Consider the following 19,237-nt stretch of genomic DNA (forward strand, 5'->3'; position numbering starts at 1 on the left):
GTAGCATCGGTTTAGCACTTATTTCCATCCTTAAGAACTTTACAAACTTTCAATTGTGAAGTCAGTCAGTTGATCAAACACTAGAGGACATCATATTCTCCTCAAACCAAACTTAAATGTATTGCTACTTTTTCATTAATTTATTCAGATGTATGGGGACCCTTAAGTGTCTCAAAGATATCTCAAGTTAAGTATTTTGTCACATTTGTCGATGACTTTACTCGAGTCACATGGTTATTTCTGTTTAAAGAATGGTTTGAAATTTTTTTCCATATTTAAATCCTTTCATGCTATGGTGTCCACACACTTTGGAAAATAAATACAAGTGTTTTTATCAGATAATTCCAAAGAGTACCTATCTAGTGAATTTCAATCATTTTGTCACGATAATGGCTTTATTCATCAGACATCCTATGCCTACACCCTTCTACAAAATAGTGTAGCTGAAAAAAAATTTGACATCCCTTGAGGTAGTCTGTGGCCTACTCTACCCTATGAAGGTGCCCTACTTTTACTGGCCTTATCATTCTTACAACCTACTTCCTTCTTCTTCAGTCCTTAGCCATAAATCCCCATACTCATTATTATTTCTGAATAAAGACTCATTCTCCCTTCCTTTGAAAGTGTTAGAAGATGGGCTCAAGCCCACACGTCCAAGGAAGAAAGTCCACATGTCCAAGAGGTAGGATCTTAGTAAATAAAAAGATTTCTCATAATGATGACATAAAAAATGTAATTAGTTGAAGAGATACATGTATATTTATGTCTTTTCTTTTGCAAAGTTTATAACCCTAAGGGCATTATAGTTATTTTAACACACTCTCTAAAACTATAAATAGAGGCCCTTGGCTAAGAGGTAGAGAGCATCAAGTTCTCTCCTCTCTTCTTAAAATTGTCCAAGTTTTCTTCCTCTCTCTTTGGTAGTTGCGCTCTCCTTAAAGCTCTCCTCTCTCTTCTCTTCTCCTTCTTCTTCCTCTTCTTCCTTTCTTCTTCTTACTTTGGTTGAGGTTCTTATCATGAGATCCTAAATTCTAAAAAAAACTTTTTTTATTGCACATGCTTTGTTCATATCACATCTCATTAAATTAGTAAACTTGAACCAAAATCTCTGAAGTGTATCTTTTTGAGTTACTCTCATACCAAAAAAGGCTATGTCTGTTATAATCCCTCTCTACAAAAGTTAATTGTCTCTAGGGATGTCAAATTTTTTTAGGAAACATCTTTTTATTTCTCAAATTATGCACCCTTGGGTCTTTCATTAATTCAGCCAACTCTAAAGCCCGTTGTGCCACATGATGCGGTTTTACTATAGCCCCCTAAAGACTCGCCTAACACCACACTTGTGAAGTTTACGGATCCGTCCGTGGTAAGTTCATCTTCCCCTGTTGTATTTGGCCAACAATTTGATACTCGACCAGAGCCTTAGACTTGCACTAGGCTCTCCACTTCTCATCCTACTTCAAACTTTGTTTCTCACCATAGATTGTCTTCTTCTTATTGTCAGTTTTTTGCATCTATTTTTTCCATATTTGTTCCACAATCTTATCGGGAGGCTCTGAGACATCCAGGATGGAAGGTTGACATGGAAGAAGAAATGCATGTATTGTATGAAAATCATATTTGGGCCTTTGTTCCTCTTCCTCTCGGCAAGAAACGCATGGCCTGTCAATGAGATTTTACCATCAAACACAGTCCTGATGGTTTTGTTGATTGCCTCAAAGCCTAACTAGTTACCAGGGGATTCACTTAGTGTTATGGAGTGGATTATGAGGAAAAATTTTCCCTAGTGGCTAAATTAAACTCGTTATGCATCATATTATCTCTAGTTGTTAATTCCTTGGCTGGTATTTCAATTGGATGTCAAAAATATTTTTTTTAATGGGGACATGAAAGAAGAGATATATATGCATCAATCACCTGGTTTTGTGGTTGAGAGGGAGTTTGTATGCAAGTTGAAAAAGTCTCTATATGGGCTCAAACAATCTCCTTGGGATTCTTTTGACAAATTTAGCCAAGCAATGTCATGGTTTGGATTCAGTCGGTGCTCAGTAGATCATTCTATTTTTATCAAGAATACCTTAAAGGGAAAGCTATTACTAGCAGTTTATGTGGATGGTATCGTTTTAACTGGTAGTGATGTGGAAAACATAAAAGAAGTCAAATAAAAGATATGCCAAGAATTTAAAACAAAAGATCTTGGACTTCTAAAATATTTTATGGGAATTAAGGTATTCCAATCAAAACATGGGATTATATTATCTAAGAGAAAACATGATCCACTAGAAGACATATGGATGATGGGGAGTCGACCTGTAGATACTCTTATGGATGCTAATATGAAGCTATGTGCAAGCTCTGGAGAAGATGTTGATGTAGGTAAATATCAGAGACTTGTGGGAAAACTTATTTACCTCACGGTGACCAAACCAAATATATCATATACAGTAAATGTGACGAGTCAATATATGCACAAACTACAACTTACCCATTGGCAAGCCTTGGAGAGGATACTAAGATATTTAAAAGGAACTTCGAGAAAAGAGCTTCTCTAAAAGAATCATGACCATGACAACATAGAAGGCTTGTCAAATGTAGTTTTGGTTAGATCACTTGGTGATAGGAAGTTCACTTTAAGGTATTTTACCTTAGTTGGAGGTAACTTGGTTACATGGAGAAGTAAAAAGTAGAATGTTGTTATCAGATCGAATACAAAAGCAGAGTACAAAGCTATAGGACAACAATTAGAGAGCTTCTATGGATTAGATCCTTTCCTACTGAATTGGGATTCTATAAAGGAGCATCTACGAAATTATATTACAACAACCAAATGGTCATTCATATCACTTTAAATCTTATCTTCCATGAGAGGACAAAACACATCGAGGTAGACTGCCACTTTATATAAGAGAAATTTCAGGTTGGTATCTTATCTCTTAGTCATATTTCATCACAAGGGCATGTGGCAGATATTCTTACAAAACCAGTCACTTTCAAGATCTTAACTACTATATGCTACAAGCTGGGTATCTACGAGGTTTTCTCCCCATCAGCTTGATGGGCGGTGTTGGAAGATACCTCAAGTGGCATTAAGGTAATAATTTTTCCCATGTCAAGGAGATGACACAAAGGGAAATTAAGTGCTCTTCTCATAAGGATGACACAAAGGTGTAATTATGTAAGATTATGTATGTCTACTTATGTCTTTTCCTTTTGAAACCTTGTAGTCCTAAGGGCCATTGTAGTCATTGTAACCTTCTTTTATAAACTATAAATAGAGGCTCGAGGCAAGGGGTAGATCATTAAGTCTCTCTTATTTTCTCAAATTTGTCTCTAGCCTTTCTCTCTTCTCCCAAACTCTCTCGAGCTCCATATCTCTCTACTCGTCTCTTTGTTTCTCTCTTTTCTTCTTTCTTGCTCCCCTTTATTCTTCTCTTCTTCTTCCTTTTATCTTTCTCATCCTCTACTCAAGGCCCTTATCATAGGATCCTAAATCCAACATACTTAAAGTTTTGGACCTTTGGTTTTTACTAGGATATAAATAGTGATTTTCTTTTTAAACCAGTGTTAACGGTGACTACCGCTAGAAAACATAAAAAAACAAAAACAATTTGCCTTTTTCGTTTTCCATGCATTATATTTTACCTTGCTTATATATTTTTATTTGTGCAATAAGTACTTGAAATTATATATTTATACTCAATTCTCCCCAATTGAGAGTGTCACCTAGCCAACATACCTATAATACATTTAAAGTCAAACATACCACCTAGTAAATGTCAACTAGTATACATATTTCATGGCTCCACTGGAAATTTCCTTTGCCCCTACTGTACTCCTGGTTGGTAGTTTCCACCGCTTGTCGAGGGTTGAACCCTGGTATTTGACAGCGGACTTGAAAAGCCATCTACAAACGCTTTACGTCCAATCTTTCTTAATAATGCTTACATCCTCCATCTTACAGCGAATAGACAAGATCTACAATAAACTAGTTGCATCTTTTAAAACTTGAGTATTCTTCGTAGGCCCAGTTGATACACGCAAGATACAGAACGGAGGAAATTAAAATTGTTCAATTCAATTTTCAGAACTTATCAGTTATGCCTCATGAGGTTAACTTCCAACTCTAATCCACTTTTCTTGAGGATTAAGTAATGTTCCAGCAATGCAACCGTGCTGTTCAGTTTCTTATACACTCTTATAAGGTACTAGATACAGCATAGATCATTCCGCAACAGAAATGGACATTGGAGATAATAGTGTTTTGTTTTTGTTTTTCTCTAGGTACCAAAAGAGTCTCGTTTTATTGACAGCTCAAACCCAGAAAGAGAAAAGGAGATGGAGAGCATCAATCCTGATAAGATTTTTGATTCCCAGACAAATACAGACAAAGAAAGAAAGAGAGGAAAAAAAGAAGAAAAAAAACAAAGCCGTTCGGGATCGGATATTCAGATGGCGTGAGGCTCGCTTTTGTAATTTCTTTCACACGAGAGTAGTAGTTTTGGAGACCGGTGATGGAGGGATCCAAAGGTTTGACGATGAAAATCGAAGAGACAAGACAGGAAAAGCTTGAAAAGGGTTCAAGGGGACCGCTTTCTTACACCGTTAGAATCCTTGTTGTCCCACAGACGATGACACCTACAATTAAAGTAGTGAAAACAAAAGGAGAAAAAGAGTAAAACACACCACTTTATTCTCTCTCTTCAGAGATCTTCTCATGATGGGGTTACTTTTCTTTTCTCATCAATAAGCCGAAGCCTTCACTGCTCTTACTTACACACGTAGATGACATGCACGCTGAAGCTTCAGCAGTTAAGCGTTTGAGTTATCTCTATTTGGCTGTATTAAATTACCCGTGAATGTCTTTTCTTCTCGTCTACGCCACACTGAGGAGATGATTCTCTCACATTTCCTGAAAGGGGTAGATGAAAATTTATTTACATGGATGCGTGCGGCGATGGAGGAGGAAAGATTCAAAAACAAGGATTGTGTTTGCGTATGCAGAGCAGAAAGAATTGTTTTTTTTTGTGTGAAGCTTCAATGAACAAAAACACTTTTTTTTCTTTTCCTTTTTTTTTTTGGCTTGACTTACAGAAAGCTTGGGAACATCTACACTGGTAAGACCCATTTGCTCGTACCTCACACATGATCTCATTTTTATCCCATTATGAGCAAATATGAAGGTACCAAATAGCCAGACACGTCAGGATCTTACCAGAAGAAAGAGTGTCTTGGGAGCAAGGACATTAGCAAAAGCTAGTATACACATCTTTTAGAAGTTTCCTTATTTCTGGTTATTTGTGTTGTAGGAAGCATTCTCCCCTGATTCAAAAATCACGTTTCTTTCACAAGGAACCCTTGAAAAAGATAAGAATCGTTAGTCGTCAAAGTTTTCACCTTTGAAATATACCAATTACCAAACTTGACCTAAAAAGGGGACTAGGTTGAGATTAGAGGATATGGGTTTGTTTTGTTACAGACAACGGTTTTTCAACAGGAAAGATCTGGTCAGGTTTTCTGCAGATGATGAATTTTTTATATTCTCAAAATCTGGTTCCTTCTATAAACAAATGGTTTCTTCAATCGATGTATGGAACGGTAGAGAAACTGTACAAGGGGTGATGATACAGAAAGATACAGGAAGACTGTCGTCCTTTGTTTGTCTGTCATGCCTTTTAAGATGCAAAGAGGATGTTGGTGAAGACGTATCATACCACTTTCTTCCTTTCTTTCTCTTTATTTCTTTTTCCTTTTCTCTTTTCCTTCATGGAACAGTGGCAGAGGATTCTAGGTAAACTCAAGCCAATGAAAGTCAAAGACGACAAGCCAGTTGACAGAGAACCATCATCATTGTGTTTCGAACCTGAATGACAACACTCAGCATGCAGCTGGGTTTTTTTCTCTGAAGGGCTGCTTTGATTCATTTTTAAAGGGGAAAAAAAAAAAAGTCTGGTGTTGCATTCTTCTCTCCTGTTCCAGTCCCTTCGTTCCGTTTCTTTCATGCGACGTGGAAAGAAACTAATGCAATAAAAGAAACAGATAAGTAGACGAGAAAAGGCTACCAGCTGGAACCAAAACTCAGGACTTAAAACTGTACAAAGATCTACGAAAGTGATAAGGTAGAGAGACAAAATTTAAAGAGCTGAAACAAAGAAAAAAGAATACAGAGAAATGAGCAAACCGGAGAGAAAGGCTGGTCATGGCATGTTCTGAGGGAAAGAGTGGTAATTGCTTGCTGGCTTGCACGCCAACCACAACCTACAGTGACCAGAATGAAAGACACAAGAGAGGGCTCACTCCCTCGTGACAAAAGTAGGGAGAGTGAATGATGTGAATCAGTCACTGAGGCTTATGGAGGCATGGAGCCCACAACAGAGTTTGATAAAGACTTCGACTGTGATCTGCCCAGCACACCTACGACCCGTAATGATAATGTTCTGTTCCACATAGTGATAATTGAAGAGAAGAGTACTCCTATTTGTAAGCAGATTTGTTTTTTCTGCCAACACCGAGCAACGTTTTAAACTGTAAGCACTAACTCTCCCAAGTGATGGGAATTCATACAATCTCATTATTTCAACAAGTCAGTAGTCTCTTACTCCATGAATGCTCATTTGCAATAAGTGTATGGAAATTTTAGTAAACTATTCAATTTTAAGAATATATTTAGGAAAATAACCAACTTAGAAGCTGTTGAATTTAAGATCTCGTGATAAATAACCTCTATCAAAGTGGTGAAAGAAGAGAGGAGGAAGAAAAGGAGAAGAAAAGAGAGGGAGAAAGAAGAAGAGAGGAGAAGTAGAGAGAGGGCTAGAGAGAGCTTGGGAAAATAGAGAATAGGCCAGGGCTAATTTATGAAAAGAGGAGAGACTTAATGATTTATCCCATGCCTTATCTTATTTATAGTTGTAGAATGAGTTTTACAATGATTATAATGCCCTTAGGGCTACAAACTTTGTAAAAAAAAATGATATAAATAGATATACATCATCTTACTTAATTACGCCTTTGTATCATCCTTATGAAAAACCATTTATTTCCTTTACCATGTCTTGACATGGGAGAAGAGTTCTCCCTTAATTTACATTTGTACCACTCAAATTGTGTCTTCAAACACTCCCCCTCAAGTTGGGGGAGAGAAAACATTATAGATGTCCAACTTGTTCCAAATAGTGATCTCTATCTTGGATGTGATCGGCTTTGTAAGAATATTTGCCATTTGTCCTTGAGATGAAATATGTCTGAGAGATAAAATTTCAGGTTGAAAATTTTTCCATATAAAAAGGCAATCTACCTCAATGTGCTTTGTTTTATCATAAAAGACCAGATTTGAGGCAATAAGAATAATTTCCTGGTTGTCACAATATAATTTCATAGAGGCTTCCTTATAGCACCCCAATTTAGTAAAAGAAATCTAATCCATAGAAGGTCACTGGCTTCATGGGCCAAAGCTCTGTATTCTGCTTCTGTATTGGACCTCGCAACAATATTTTGCTTCTTACTTCTCCATATGATCAGGTTACCTCCAACTAAGGTGCAATACCCAGAAGTAGACTTCCTGTCATTAGGTGATCAAGCTCAATCTGCATTCGTAAAACCTTCAATGTTGAAGTGACCATGATTTTTATAGAGAAGTCTTTTTTTTTCCCAAAGGTCCTTTTAAATACCTCAATATTCTCTCTGTTAGAAGATGGGCTCAAGCCCACAAGTCCAAGGCAAGAAAGCCCACACGTCTAAGTGATGTCATATGGGTTATATATGATGTTTCTCATAAAGATGGCATGAAGGTGTAAATATTTGTCCTTTTATGTCTCTTCTTTTATAAAGTTGTAGCCCTAAGGGCATTGTAAAAGCTAGAGCATTGAAACTCTCTCCTCCTTTCTCCCAAATTTGTCCAACCTCCCACCTTCTCTTGGTCGGCGCACCTCTCTTCCTCTTAGTCTAAACTCTCTCTTTTTTTGTAGTTGATCCCTTCTTCCTCTCTTTTCCTTCCTCTTCTTCTTGGTTGATGTAAGTCCTCTACATGGGATCCTAAATTTTATATGGTATCAGGGCAAGGAGTTTAGGATCCCCCTTGATGAAGTATACAAGCAAATATTTATGAAGATTTGTCCAAGAATTTATTCATGAAAGGAGTCCAGCCATGAATAGATAAGTCAATTCTGGTCATTATTTACATATTCTCTTTCTATAAGTTGAGGTCTTGATTTCTGATTTACATCAAGACAAGATGATCTTCATATGAAAAGTTGTGAAGATTAATCTCTTGTGATGTTATAATCTTGATCTTCTTGTAGCTAAATTGTAAGCTTGATCAAGATTGGTTGCTGCTAGTGTTTCATCAAGATTGATGTGTTGATGAAAATGATTTGTGATTCGGTTACCTACATGTATCTTGGATCAATTTTCTATGAGTTGGAATTCCAACACATGTTGTTGTAAGTTCTCTCACACTTGGCGTTGTTCATGGGGTCTTGTTATTTTGCTGGATTATCGTCATATGGTTCAAATTTCTATGTCTACTTGCCTCTACTATTCTGCTACCCCTTCTACTTCTTTGAACTCCAACACTTGTTTCTTTGAAGTTAGAGTGTTTCCATGAGTTAAGGAGTTATAAGAGACTTGACTTGCTACTAAGGATCTCAAAAGAAGATTGTGATTCTTAAGTGTTTGGTCACAATTTTTTTGAGTTTGGATTAAGGCATAAGGGTTTAAATCTATCCTCTTTTTTAAAAGGATATAAGAGGAATTGGTTGATTTCTGGATGATGTCTCCCCTTGTCATAAGCACAAATTCTTTGATGATTTAGTACCTACTCTTGTGGAAAAAGTTCTATATCTCTCTTTATAAGTGTCTGATTTGGTCCACAGATCTTCCAAGTTGCATTAGTGGATTTTTTTAGACGCCCTTTACAATTGATCTTGGTGTGATTTAAGCATTTGATTTGCTTCATCATGGAGATTGGACATACAAGTAAGAGTGACATACTCAGAATTACTACTATCCCCTTGAGGGGCATCTCCAATTATCTTAGCTGGTTACAATCGATACGACGGGTTCTCATTATGCATGATCTTCTCGATCACTTAAACAAACCCTCTCCTCTGATTGATGAAGAAGATGTAGCCTACCTCAAGTGGGTTAAAAATGATAATTTAGCTATTAGTTGGCTCATAAATAGTATAGAAGAACATATGGCCAACAATGTGGTCCACTTGGAAACAACCAAGGATATTTGGGACACATGTGCTATGTTATACTCTAACACAACCTCCTTGCAAAAATTATTTGATGTCTTACAAAATATGTTGAATATTAAGCAAGGGGATAATATTCATGAGTTCTTGGTCCGGTTTCGGGGACTTCTTCAAGAATGGAAGATCGCTCAACCGTACTCAATAGATATTACGGTTCGAGAAAGACAACGGGAGGCCTTGGTAATAGCCATTTGGTTGACAAATATCAAGCCATATCCTGAGGTTGCTAAGACCCAACTCCTTAGCTCATCTGCACTTCCATCCTTTGATGAAATCAGTCCTACGTTGCTATGGATCCCTAGCCCATCTTCTACAACTACCTACCTATGTACTCGGTAATAGGGGTACATCATCCTCCAATCGCGGACGCAACAAAAATTTTAGAGGGGGGTGCACAAAAGGTGGTAGAACAGGTCCTACCTATTCACACACTGAGCCTCACATATGCACCTACTTTGGTGGTCAGAACCGCCTTGTGGAAAAATGTTGGAAGCTTCATGCAAACCTAATTGGGCCACGGCTAACCCAGCCTCCGTTAATGTTGATAAATGGGAAGAAAAGGCTGACTCCCAATCTGAAAAAATGACTCTTACTGCTAAAGACTATGCCACATTTCAAAAAATAAAGTCCCTTATGGAGTCTTACCTTCCACCGGTACCTACGACTACTACAACCATTGCTTCAGGTATGTTTTCTTCCTCTTCCTCTTCCCCTTCCTCTTCCTCTTCCTCCTCTTGGATCATAAACTTCGGGGCTTCCGAACACCTACGGAATAGGTGATTGGTGGGGGGCATGAAAAAGGGAGCTTGTACTACTTCAACCTTCCTCCATTCGCTGCCTTATCATCCACTACATCTGAGGCACAACTTTGGCACAACCGACTTGCCCATCTTTCTACACCTTCCCTTTGTCATTTACTTTCTTCGTTAAAATCTCTCTCTACTTTCAATTGTGAGGTTTGTCAATTAAGTAAACATCATAGGAATACATATTCTCCTCGCCTTACAACTACAAGTAATACTCCTTTTTCTTTAGTAAACTCTAATGGATTGGGACCTTTGTGTGTCTCTAATAATTCTCATGTTAAATACTTTGTTACATTTGTTGATGATTTTACCCGAGTCATGTGGTTATATCTCTTTAAAGAATTATCTGAAATATTTATTATCTTTAAAACCTTTCATGCTATGGTGTTAACTCAATTTGGCAAAAAAATTCAAATCCTTAGGTCTGATAACGCTAAGGGATACTTGTCTAGTGAGTTCCAATTATTTTGTGAGGGTAATGGGCTTATCCATCAAACATCGTGTGCCTATACCCTCAAAAAAATGGTGTTACTGAAAAAAAGAATCTTTATCTTCTTGAAGTTATTCGGGGCCTCGTCTACTCCATGAAAGTACCTTACTTTTATTGGCCTCATGCTATACTTATGGCCTGTTTTCTTACCAATAGGTTACATTCATTCGTTTTGAGTCATAAAACTCCTTACTCTATAATATTTCCTAGTGAAGACCCATTTTCTCTTCCCCTCAAGGTTTTTGGTTGTACATGCTTTGTCCATGTCACATCTCCACAAAAAAGTAAACTTACTCCTCGTTCTATGAAGAGTATTTTCTTGGGGTATAGTCACACCCAAAAGGGTATGTCTGTTACAATCCTATCATTCGCAGGATGCATGTATATCGAGATGTGACCTTCTTTGAGGACACCTCATTCTACTCCTTAAATAATAGTCCTCCAGGTTTGTCATTTCCTCCTATCACTTCTTGTCCACTTGTGCCCTTCAACGTCTATATTACTCAGCCCCCTGAAGCACCGGCCGATACCTCACTTATGGAGTTTTCGGATTCACCCGAGGTAAGTCCATCTCATCCTAAGTTTTGTCCAAAATTTTATACTCGACCTATTACTTTAGGAAATGAATGTCGTTCCTGTACTACTTCTCACCCTATATCCAACTTTATGTCTCACCATCGTTTGTCTTCTACTTGCTCTCAATTCCTTTCTCTAACGTGTATCATTAATTTTGAGTTCACAAGATTAGATATTTACATAAACTCCCCTACATCTTTCACATAATTACTTACATTAACAATAATTTAAAGTTTAAGCGGATACTTATAACGAAGAATAATAGTAGAAAATGAAGACATCAAGTGGGCAGGTTTATGCTTAACTTTTTCTCAATGCAATATAATGTTTTCATGAAAACAATAAATCAACGAATTTTACATTGCTTTCAGTTTAAATTTTTACATATGAAACTGCTTTTATTCAGTTTAAAATTTTCCCATAAGAAGCAGGTTGAGAATGACGTGCCAACTACATCCAATCTGTGTCTAGTACTACTTGAAAGGTAGAGAAAACAATAGCATGACAATAGCTTGCATAGGCAACAAGCAGGACACCATTGATGACACCCACTGAAATCAGGGGTTTCAAAGTGATGCATGACATTATGTTAATAATCAGAGAAATATATATCCATGAGGCATAGCTTTGATAATTCCAATCTCCAGATACTTGAATAGAAGAAGGAAATGAAATGAAGAGAGAAAACTCTAATTTTTGTATTCAGTAGGTGAAAACTCTTCTTCTGATATGTCTGCAGGAGAAAACTCTTGTTTCTTGCGTTCCACCCACAGGCTTCAAGAAAGAACCCTTTGGTCTATGATCCTGGTGGGTTGAGTGGATAATCTCTTAACATGACAGGTTAAATCAATATCCGATCAGTTGGAGAGCAGATACCTATTAAGACACTTAATGAATATCCATTTCTTAAAGGATCTGATGTAAAATTTACCTCCAACCGATTGACACCAATGAGGCTGCACAAAATATTATTACAACTGGGTTCTGCCCCTTCGATATATGGTGATGCAACAGCAGTGGCATCCTCCAGCAGTAATATTCGATAAACATATCTAGGTTAACATTTTACATCATCAATCGTCAAAATACTTCATTGTGAGTGAAGAACTCAAAAGTAGCTTGTATAGGCTGAAGTTATCTGCAGATATCACTTCTTCACCAACATATTTCTGAAATCACTATTTGATTTAAATTGATCGTCAGCACCTTCACCTTTGGCTTCATTCTTACTCCATCCGAGGGGTCTAACCACACTTCTGGGGATAGCAAATGTGTTCGTCCCTGTAAGCTGCACGTGACTGCCACGCCTATGTGAAGCAGAAGCAACCTCAGGGCGTGCTGCTTCAGAAGACCCTTGATACCAATCACCACTCGGGGTATTACGAGATGCAGTCCTATCACCTGGAAAAAAAAAAGACAAATAAGCATGAAAATAAAAGGATGACTCCATGACTCAAGGTTTATAAGAGTTTTGTTTTCCAGATATCAAATAATGGAAGTCATTAAGATATAAAGCAAGTTTGTCATTGGTTCATTGTTGCACATACCATGCCCTTGAACTCCACTGGTTCTTTTTTGGCTTCGTGTTGGGTCTGAGCGAGCAATACTCAGTTTCTTTCCAAGCAGTCTCTGCCTGGTCTTAGCAACAGCTGCTGCTAAATGTTCATCGTCAGAGAAATCAACATATGCTAGTCCCTGCAGATACAGAAATGTTTCAAAGAAGGCAAGAGCAAGAATCACCCGTTCAACAAGCATAAAAAAAACAAGTAGATAGATAGAGAGAGAGAGAGAGAGAGACCCTTGTTTTGCCAGTAAACTTGTCCCTCAGCAAACGAATGGCAGTAACTCCACCAACATCACTAAAGAAGTCTCGAAGATGTCCCTCCTTGGTCTGCACAGATGAATTGTCAGTGACCAAAAAAATGAAGCACAGAAAGTGGCTTATCAAAAACAATAACATGCAAGCGAGAACTTCACATCAACGTTAAGATTTGATATAAACACTGTGCACTGATCCTTGTAAGTGGGCTTTGCGTCCTTTGCGTCTTTAGCTGAAGTATCATCTGATGGCTGCTCATCTGCTCCTTTCAATTCATTGCCCTTCCTAGGTGAAGTAGTTGCATCAATTTTTGGTTCTGTTTCAGTTGTTTTTGCTTGTGGCATTTTCTGAACCCTATCTTTCCTGAATCCATCCATTTCCTGAGCATTTTCTTTCTGCCTCTTCCGGGGAGGATGTTCCTCAGCAGACTTTACAGCGTTTTTCCTTTTCTGAGCAGAGATTTTTGAGGGATTCACTTTCTGATCTACTGATATGGTTGTTGCTTGAGACTCCTGTTGTGACTTAAACAGGTTCAGCTCCTCAAGACGAGGTGTCACCTACAACAAAAGAGAGTAACAAACACATCAAAGACCTAGATATATACAACATATCAAGCAGGACATCACTTGCAGCAGAAATGAGCTACTTGGATCATGTGAAAGTGCTAGTATAACTTTGACCATAAAATTAATTTTAACATTGATAGCAAAACATCAGAAACATTATACAGGAAAGAAATTGATTACAGCATCCACTTAGTCAGATGGCGGATACCTCAACTAGATCCAACACAACATCCACTTCTAAGCATGATTGCCCATACTAATGATGCATATCAGGTACCAATTTCGTAGGTGATTAATATGATACAAATTTTTGTTTCACTGGAAACAGGTGTATTGCATGAGAAATAGTGTTTAGGGCTTACCGCTACTCTATTTAGTCCTATAGTCGGTCAAACAGGTTTTCTTTAGACATGATCTGCAGGTTGGCAGTTTTCTGATCAAGAGCAAAATATTTTTGATTTTGGGTGTGTTAATGTGTTTTCCGGTAACCAAATCAATTGCTTTGTCTGATCTCTGGGTTTGACTTTTCTTTTTTTTTTTTTTCTCTTTTTTTGTACAACTGCTCATCATTTGCATTCCTCCAAAGTCCAATATCCACTCTCCCCAGTAGTCTTCCTCTCTTTTAGGCTTCTTCAGCTCTTCCTAGTTTGTAGAGCAGCTTGGCTATGGAACCAGAGCCAGGTCTGATAAATGAATTCCAAATTTATTAGTGAGGCATAACTTAAGATAAGTATCCTCGGCTCATTTATATCTCAGAAGCCAAGGGAAGGAAGGGGAACGCTTACATTTGGAATTTCCAGTTTAGAAGAGACCTTAATGAAGAAGAAACTAACAATGTCGCAGAGCCATTAGCTGAATTGAATACAATATACTTCAAAGACTGGCCAAGATGAGATCTCCTAGTCCTTAGAGACTATGAGTGATTTTTCCACATCCCTCTTGTATAATCAATTACTAGGCTACTCTTCGAGGTAGCAAAAAAGCCACAAGGATTGCTTTCTGATGAAACTAATAGCGCCCCTTAGGTTCCCACTTCATATGATCGGCTGCCACAAGAAGATTCTAATCTGTGATGAACTGCAGAAACGTGGTTGAGCAGTCATCATTGTTTATGTTAAGCTTAAGTGCTGTCCTGCTCGTGTTTTCTAGCCCAATTAGAAGGTGTGACTTGGCTGAAGCAGAAATAAAGACAATATGTCAAGGCTGCAAGCTCTACTTTTTCAATTGCTCTAATTACAGAAAGTGATTATCAATTGTGACAAGCTAGATGACAAGAACTGCAAAAGCCTACTTCACGTTTCAGATATATCCATAAGACATCATGGATATTTGTAGGCTTATGTCATTTTGTGGCAGCAGACATTAAGGGCTAGAAATTCCACTAGTGATGTATTAGCTAAAGAAGGCTTTTCACATCCATCTCTAGTAATTTTGGAAGGTATCCTCATTTTTCTCTTTAGAAATCCATTATCATTGAGGTTATACTTTAGTGTAGAAAAGTCTAGTCCCTCCAAAAATTAAGCATTTTATGTGGTGAGCTTCAAAAAACATGACTTTTACTCTTGATCAAATTCTTTGTCATGAATGGTTATCCAGAATATCAGATGTAAATTTTGTTTGCTTCACAATGAATTTAAGGACTACACTTTTATGCCCCTTTACATTTTCTGTTTGGAGTGCCATGCTACAAGGGAAAGTTTTATGGTTGCCCAGTATCTATGCTACTATCTGGGCCTTGCAGGAGGAAAGATATTAGGATTTTAGAAAATTAAAATAGCTTAGTAGGTGGGGTTGTGGGCCGCATGATTCATTATGCAACATGTGATTAGTAAGGCCCCTATCTTTCAGGCCCTACAGTTGTTGTTTTGCATTCACATTGGCAAGATATTGCTGCTTTTACTGACCCAGTGAGGCATTGTGTTGTTGTATGGACTCGTCTTCCCGAAGGGTGGTTAAAATTTAGTTCAATGGCAGTTCAAGGGATAAATCCAGGGCTGGTGCAGGGTTTTGTAATCTCTTGGGACAGGTCTCGTGTGTCTTTGTTGAAATACATGTAAAAAGGTATTTTGTTCTTTTTACTCTTGTCATATTGTCCCTCTTAGAATAGCAGTAAACTTGTCATCATATAGGAGTTATATAGTTCAATTCTTATTTAACGAGTTATAAGAGTTTCAAGTATAAAGGGGCATTTATGAAAGGTCTTGTGTGTCCTTGTTGAAATACATGTAAAAAGGTATTTTGTTCTTTTTACTCTTGTCATATTTTCCCTCTTAGAATAGCAGTAAACTTGTCTTCATATAGGAGTTATAAAGTTCAATTCCAATTTAACGAGTTATAAGAGTCTTAAGTATACAGGAGCATTTATGTAACTGTCTTTTTTCACTTCAGTGAACATATAAAGGAAAAGGGGTTCAAATTCTGACCCCAAGGAATGCTGCATATATCGCACTCTCTCCTCTCGTGCTCTCTTTTCTTTCTCTTCTCTCTCTCTTCTCTCTCTCTTCTCAGTTATCGATTTCTAGATAGTATTAGAGCGCTAAAATCTGGTTAGAGCGGATTTCCAATAGTTTTTTCTCTTCTTTCTAAGTCTGCACTTACTCCAGGAAAGGGGAATTTCAGGATTCTTTGTTAATCAAATTTCAAGGTTATCAATTTCTTAAATGAGCCTCAGCGCGCCCAAGTGCGCAGGTGTAAACCCAAACTCCCATGACCCTTCACCGGTCACCATCCCAGAACCCACGTCACCGGACTTCCGGCAAGGCCGTAGTCACCTTCTCCGACACCGATCGACGGCATGACGACGTCTCGCCAAGCAGGTATGGAAGAACTACGACCTTTGGTCACAGAAGAAATCACTCCAGACGCTCAGAGCTTCCCTCCGACAGAAGGTTTCGGTGCCAGCTGGAAGATGATCTTTTGACGAAAGAGGAGAAATCATCCTTTCTGCTTCAGCTACGGAAAGAATAGAGTTACAGTGGAGAAAGTCGCCTGGAGCTCTGGCCAGGTGATTCGCATCTCCTCTGCCATCGGATTGAAGATGTCCTTCATTGGTGTTTCGGTGGAAGCCATCTCAAGCTTCGTTCTTCAGTTCCAAAGAGTCATGAACGAAGCCAATCAAACCCGTGAACTTTGGACACAGAATTCGATTTTCTTCCTAACGGCAAGCTCCTACCAGGGAGGAAGATAGAAGAAAATGTTGCATCGTACATCGACGTGGCTCAGCAGTGCTCGCCGAAATATATATTCCCGAGGCTGCTAACTAGGAATTCGGCTAGAAGGAGTTCGCAGAAGCCCTCCGAAGCTTCTCTCCGGCGCCGACCTCCAGCAGGGGGAGCACCCAGCTCCGGTGATGCCATTCGAGCCCCCCCCCCCCTTGAAATCTCCCATTTCAACCCCTCAGAACCTTTGTTCAGGCCACCATGTCCCAACACACCTTCACCCAGAAACTTCTAAAACCATCCAAATCCCTCCCAACTTACTCCTCTAAGGGCGACAATCCCTGGCCCGCTTTATCCTAGTCTTCACATCCCCTGGTATCATCAAATCCAGCATCCTTCAATGGCTGGCTGACGAGCTCCACCTCCCTTACACACCCGACTTTCCTACCTTAGCCCCCAATCTTGGCTTGTCCATTTTGTAACCTAGCAAGAGTCTTTTGCAGCCCTTGCTCTCACACGTCACTTCCCCTTGGGCATCACTGGGATATCAGAATGGCTCCCCTTGACTCCTAGTCAATTTGAGCAATGGGCTACATTCACCAGCCTCCCTGCGGAATTATGGCAAAAAGAGGTTTTCACGAAATCATTTCAAAGTTTGGCTCCATAATTGCTCTGGACCCTCTAACCGAGCACTGACATCGCCTTGATGAGGCCCGGATCCTCATCAATCTTCTACATCCTTGCGAAGGACATTACTTCCGATGCATTATGGTGGATAATGCCCAATTCTGGATCCGCATTGATTTGGCGGACATGGAAGACTTCAAAAGTGTGACCTCAAGCCCTGCAGTTGAACCTAGAGATTCTTCACAACCTGCCCATTGAGAGCAGCTACCCCGGTCTCCATCTCTCCCCAGCAGATTCGCCCTCACCCAAATAATCATGCAACTGGCACTGATGCTATTCCAGCTGCCCCCTCGATAGTCCCTCCGACTAGCCTGTCACACCACCCACCCACCCACCCCCGCTCATCTCAACCCACCACAAAAACTATCCCAGTCAGAATATATCCTAACCCCTAGATACCTACAACTTCCACTCACCCTCCCACCTTATTCCTAGAAATAACTACACCCCCAACCACCCCCTCCCCCCATTAAGTCACCCACAGGCCCTCCTATAAATCACCCCCGCAGTCACACCCCTCAAGTCACCACCCAGATAATGAACTCTCCCCCTCCCTCACCTCCGAGAAATCCTCACCCCGAAAACTACCACTCTGACACAAAGTCAGGAACCAGAGAGCATACTCCTTGTAGTCGCACACAAAATCTTTCTCCTCCTCCCCTTGCCACCTACCAATGCTGAAATAGAGGCCAGCAAAGACAGCTTCTCCAAGGGGGACCTAGCGCTACTACTCGATACCCCCGTAATCCAAAGACAGGGGCTTCATCTTTCCAAAGCCGAGTGAAAGAACTCAAAATTTTGTGTCTACTCTCCAGACAGAGCAACATAAATACGACCCAGAAACCTGGGCTCAGATAGTGGAACTTGCCAAGGTGATGGACACCATCTTCACAAAGCCTCTCATGGAAGACAACCACCCTTCTGAGAAGTCCAAGAAGAAGAAAAATAATCAATGATTATTCTCTCTTGGCATGTTCGTGGAATTGGATCCTTGCATCGCCGAACCTCCATTTGGGACCTCCTTGCCTCTCTACCAAGGCAAATGTAGCTATTCTTCAAGAAACCAAGGTGGCTTCTCTTCCCCTTGGCTATATCCACGAATTGTGGCCCCTTAAGGAGCCCGATTGGGTTTCTGTGGATACAGTTGGATCGGCCGGCGGCATTCTACTGGTGTGGGACACCAATACCTTCGAGGTGCTTGATTGTTGTTGTGGCACTTACTCCCTTGGAATCAAGCTAAGAGACATGTTTGGGGAACATTTGGTGCCCAGTGGGTGTTTATAGCCCTACCAAACACCACGAGCGACATCTCTTTTGGGATGACCTCTTGAGGACTTGTCTGATGTAACTAAATCCCCCCGCCTTTTAGGTTCAACAATGCTTGAATGGCAAACCCCTCTATCCAGTCCTTTTGGGAGAGGATGGTCGCTACTGGCCCTAGCGGATGGACCTTCCCAGATAAGCTCAAACTGTTGAAGTCGTTGTTCCAGTCCTGGGCCTCCACGAGAAAGGCCTCTTCCTCAGCAGAAAAAGCTTCCGCCCTTGCTCAGATTGCCACTTTAGACTCAGAAGAGTCTAGATATATGAGCTTATCTAGGAAGTAACTCAGATATATGACCTCCAAGGGCAAATGCAGTCATTCGCCCACAGCGAGCTCGTGCATTGGAATTCGCATGCAAGATTTAAGTAGCTCTCGGATCAGGATGTGAATACTAAATTCTTCCACGCAGTCGCCTCTGCACGGAGAAGGGCCAACCGCGTCACTTTGCTCAATATCAATGGTGAAACTACCTAGGATCGAATCCTTATATCAGACTCACTGATAATTTTTTTTGAAGATTTATATTATGATCACTAGCCAATCCGCCCTTTCTTCCAAAG

At 39.6% G+C, this 19,237-nt stretch overlaps 1 protein-coding gene across 2 annotated transcripts in view; it reads right to left on the minus strand.

The window, feature by feature from the left end:
* Positions 1-11,713: 11,713 nt before the first annotated feature.
* Positions 11,714-19,237, minus strand: part of LOC137945735 (uncharacterized) — a 68,623-nt gene continuing 61,099 nt past the window's right edge. The window contains exons 13-16 of one of the 2 annotated variants that reach the window (XM_068791730.1): positions 13,104-13,502; positions 12,925-13,017; positions 12,674-12,821; positions 11,714-12,527 (exon numbers count right to left, since the gene is read on the minus strand). In XM_068791730.1, coding sequence (XP_068647831.1) covers positions 12,274-12,527; positions 12,674-12,821; positions 12,925-13,017; positions 13,104-13,502 — 894 coding nt within the window. In that variant the 3' untranslated portion in view covers positions 11,714-12,273. The remainder of the gene's footprint in view (positions 12,528-12,673; positions 12,822-12,924; positions 13,018-13,103; positions 13,503-19,237) is intronic. The other variant, XM_068791731.1, reaches the window with a different exon arrangement.

The sequence above is a fragment of the Aristolochia californica genome, unplaced genomic scaffold (assembly GCF_029961685.1).
Source record: "Aristolochia californica isolate CCGP_79_NKW_82.1479 unplaced genomic scaffold, dmAriCali1.0.hap1 SCAF_12, whole genome shotgun sequence".
NCBI lineage: Eukaryota > Viridiplantae > Streptophyta > Magnoliopsida > Piperales > Aristolochiaceae > Aristolochia > Aristolochia californica.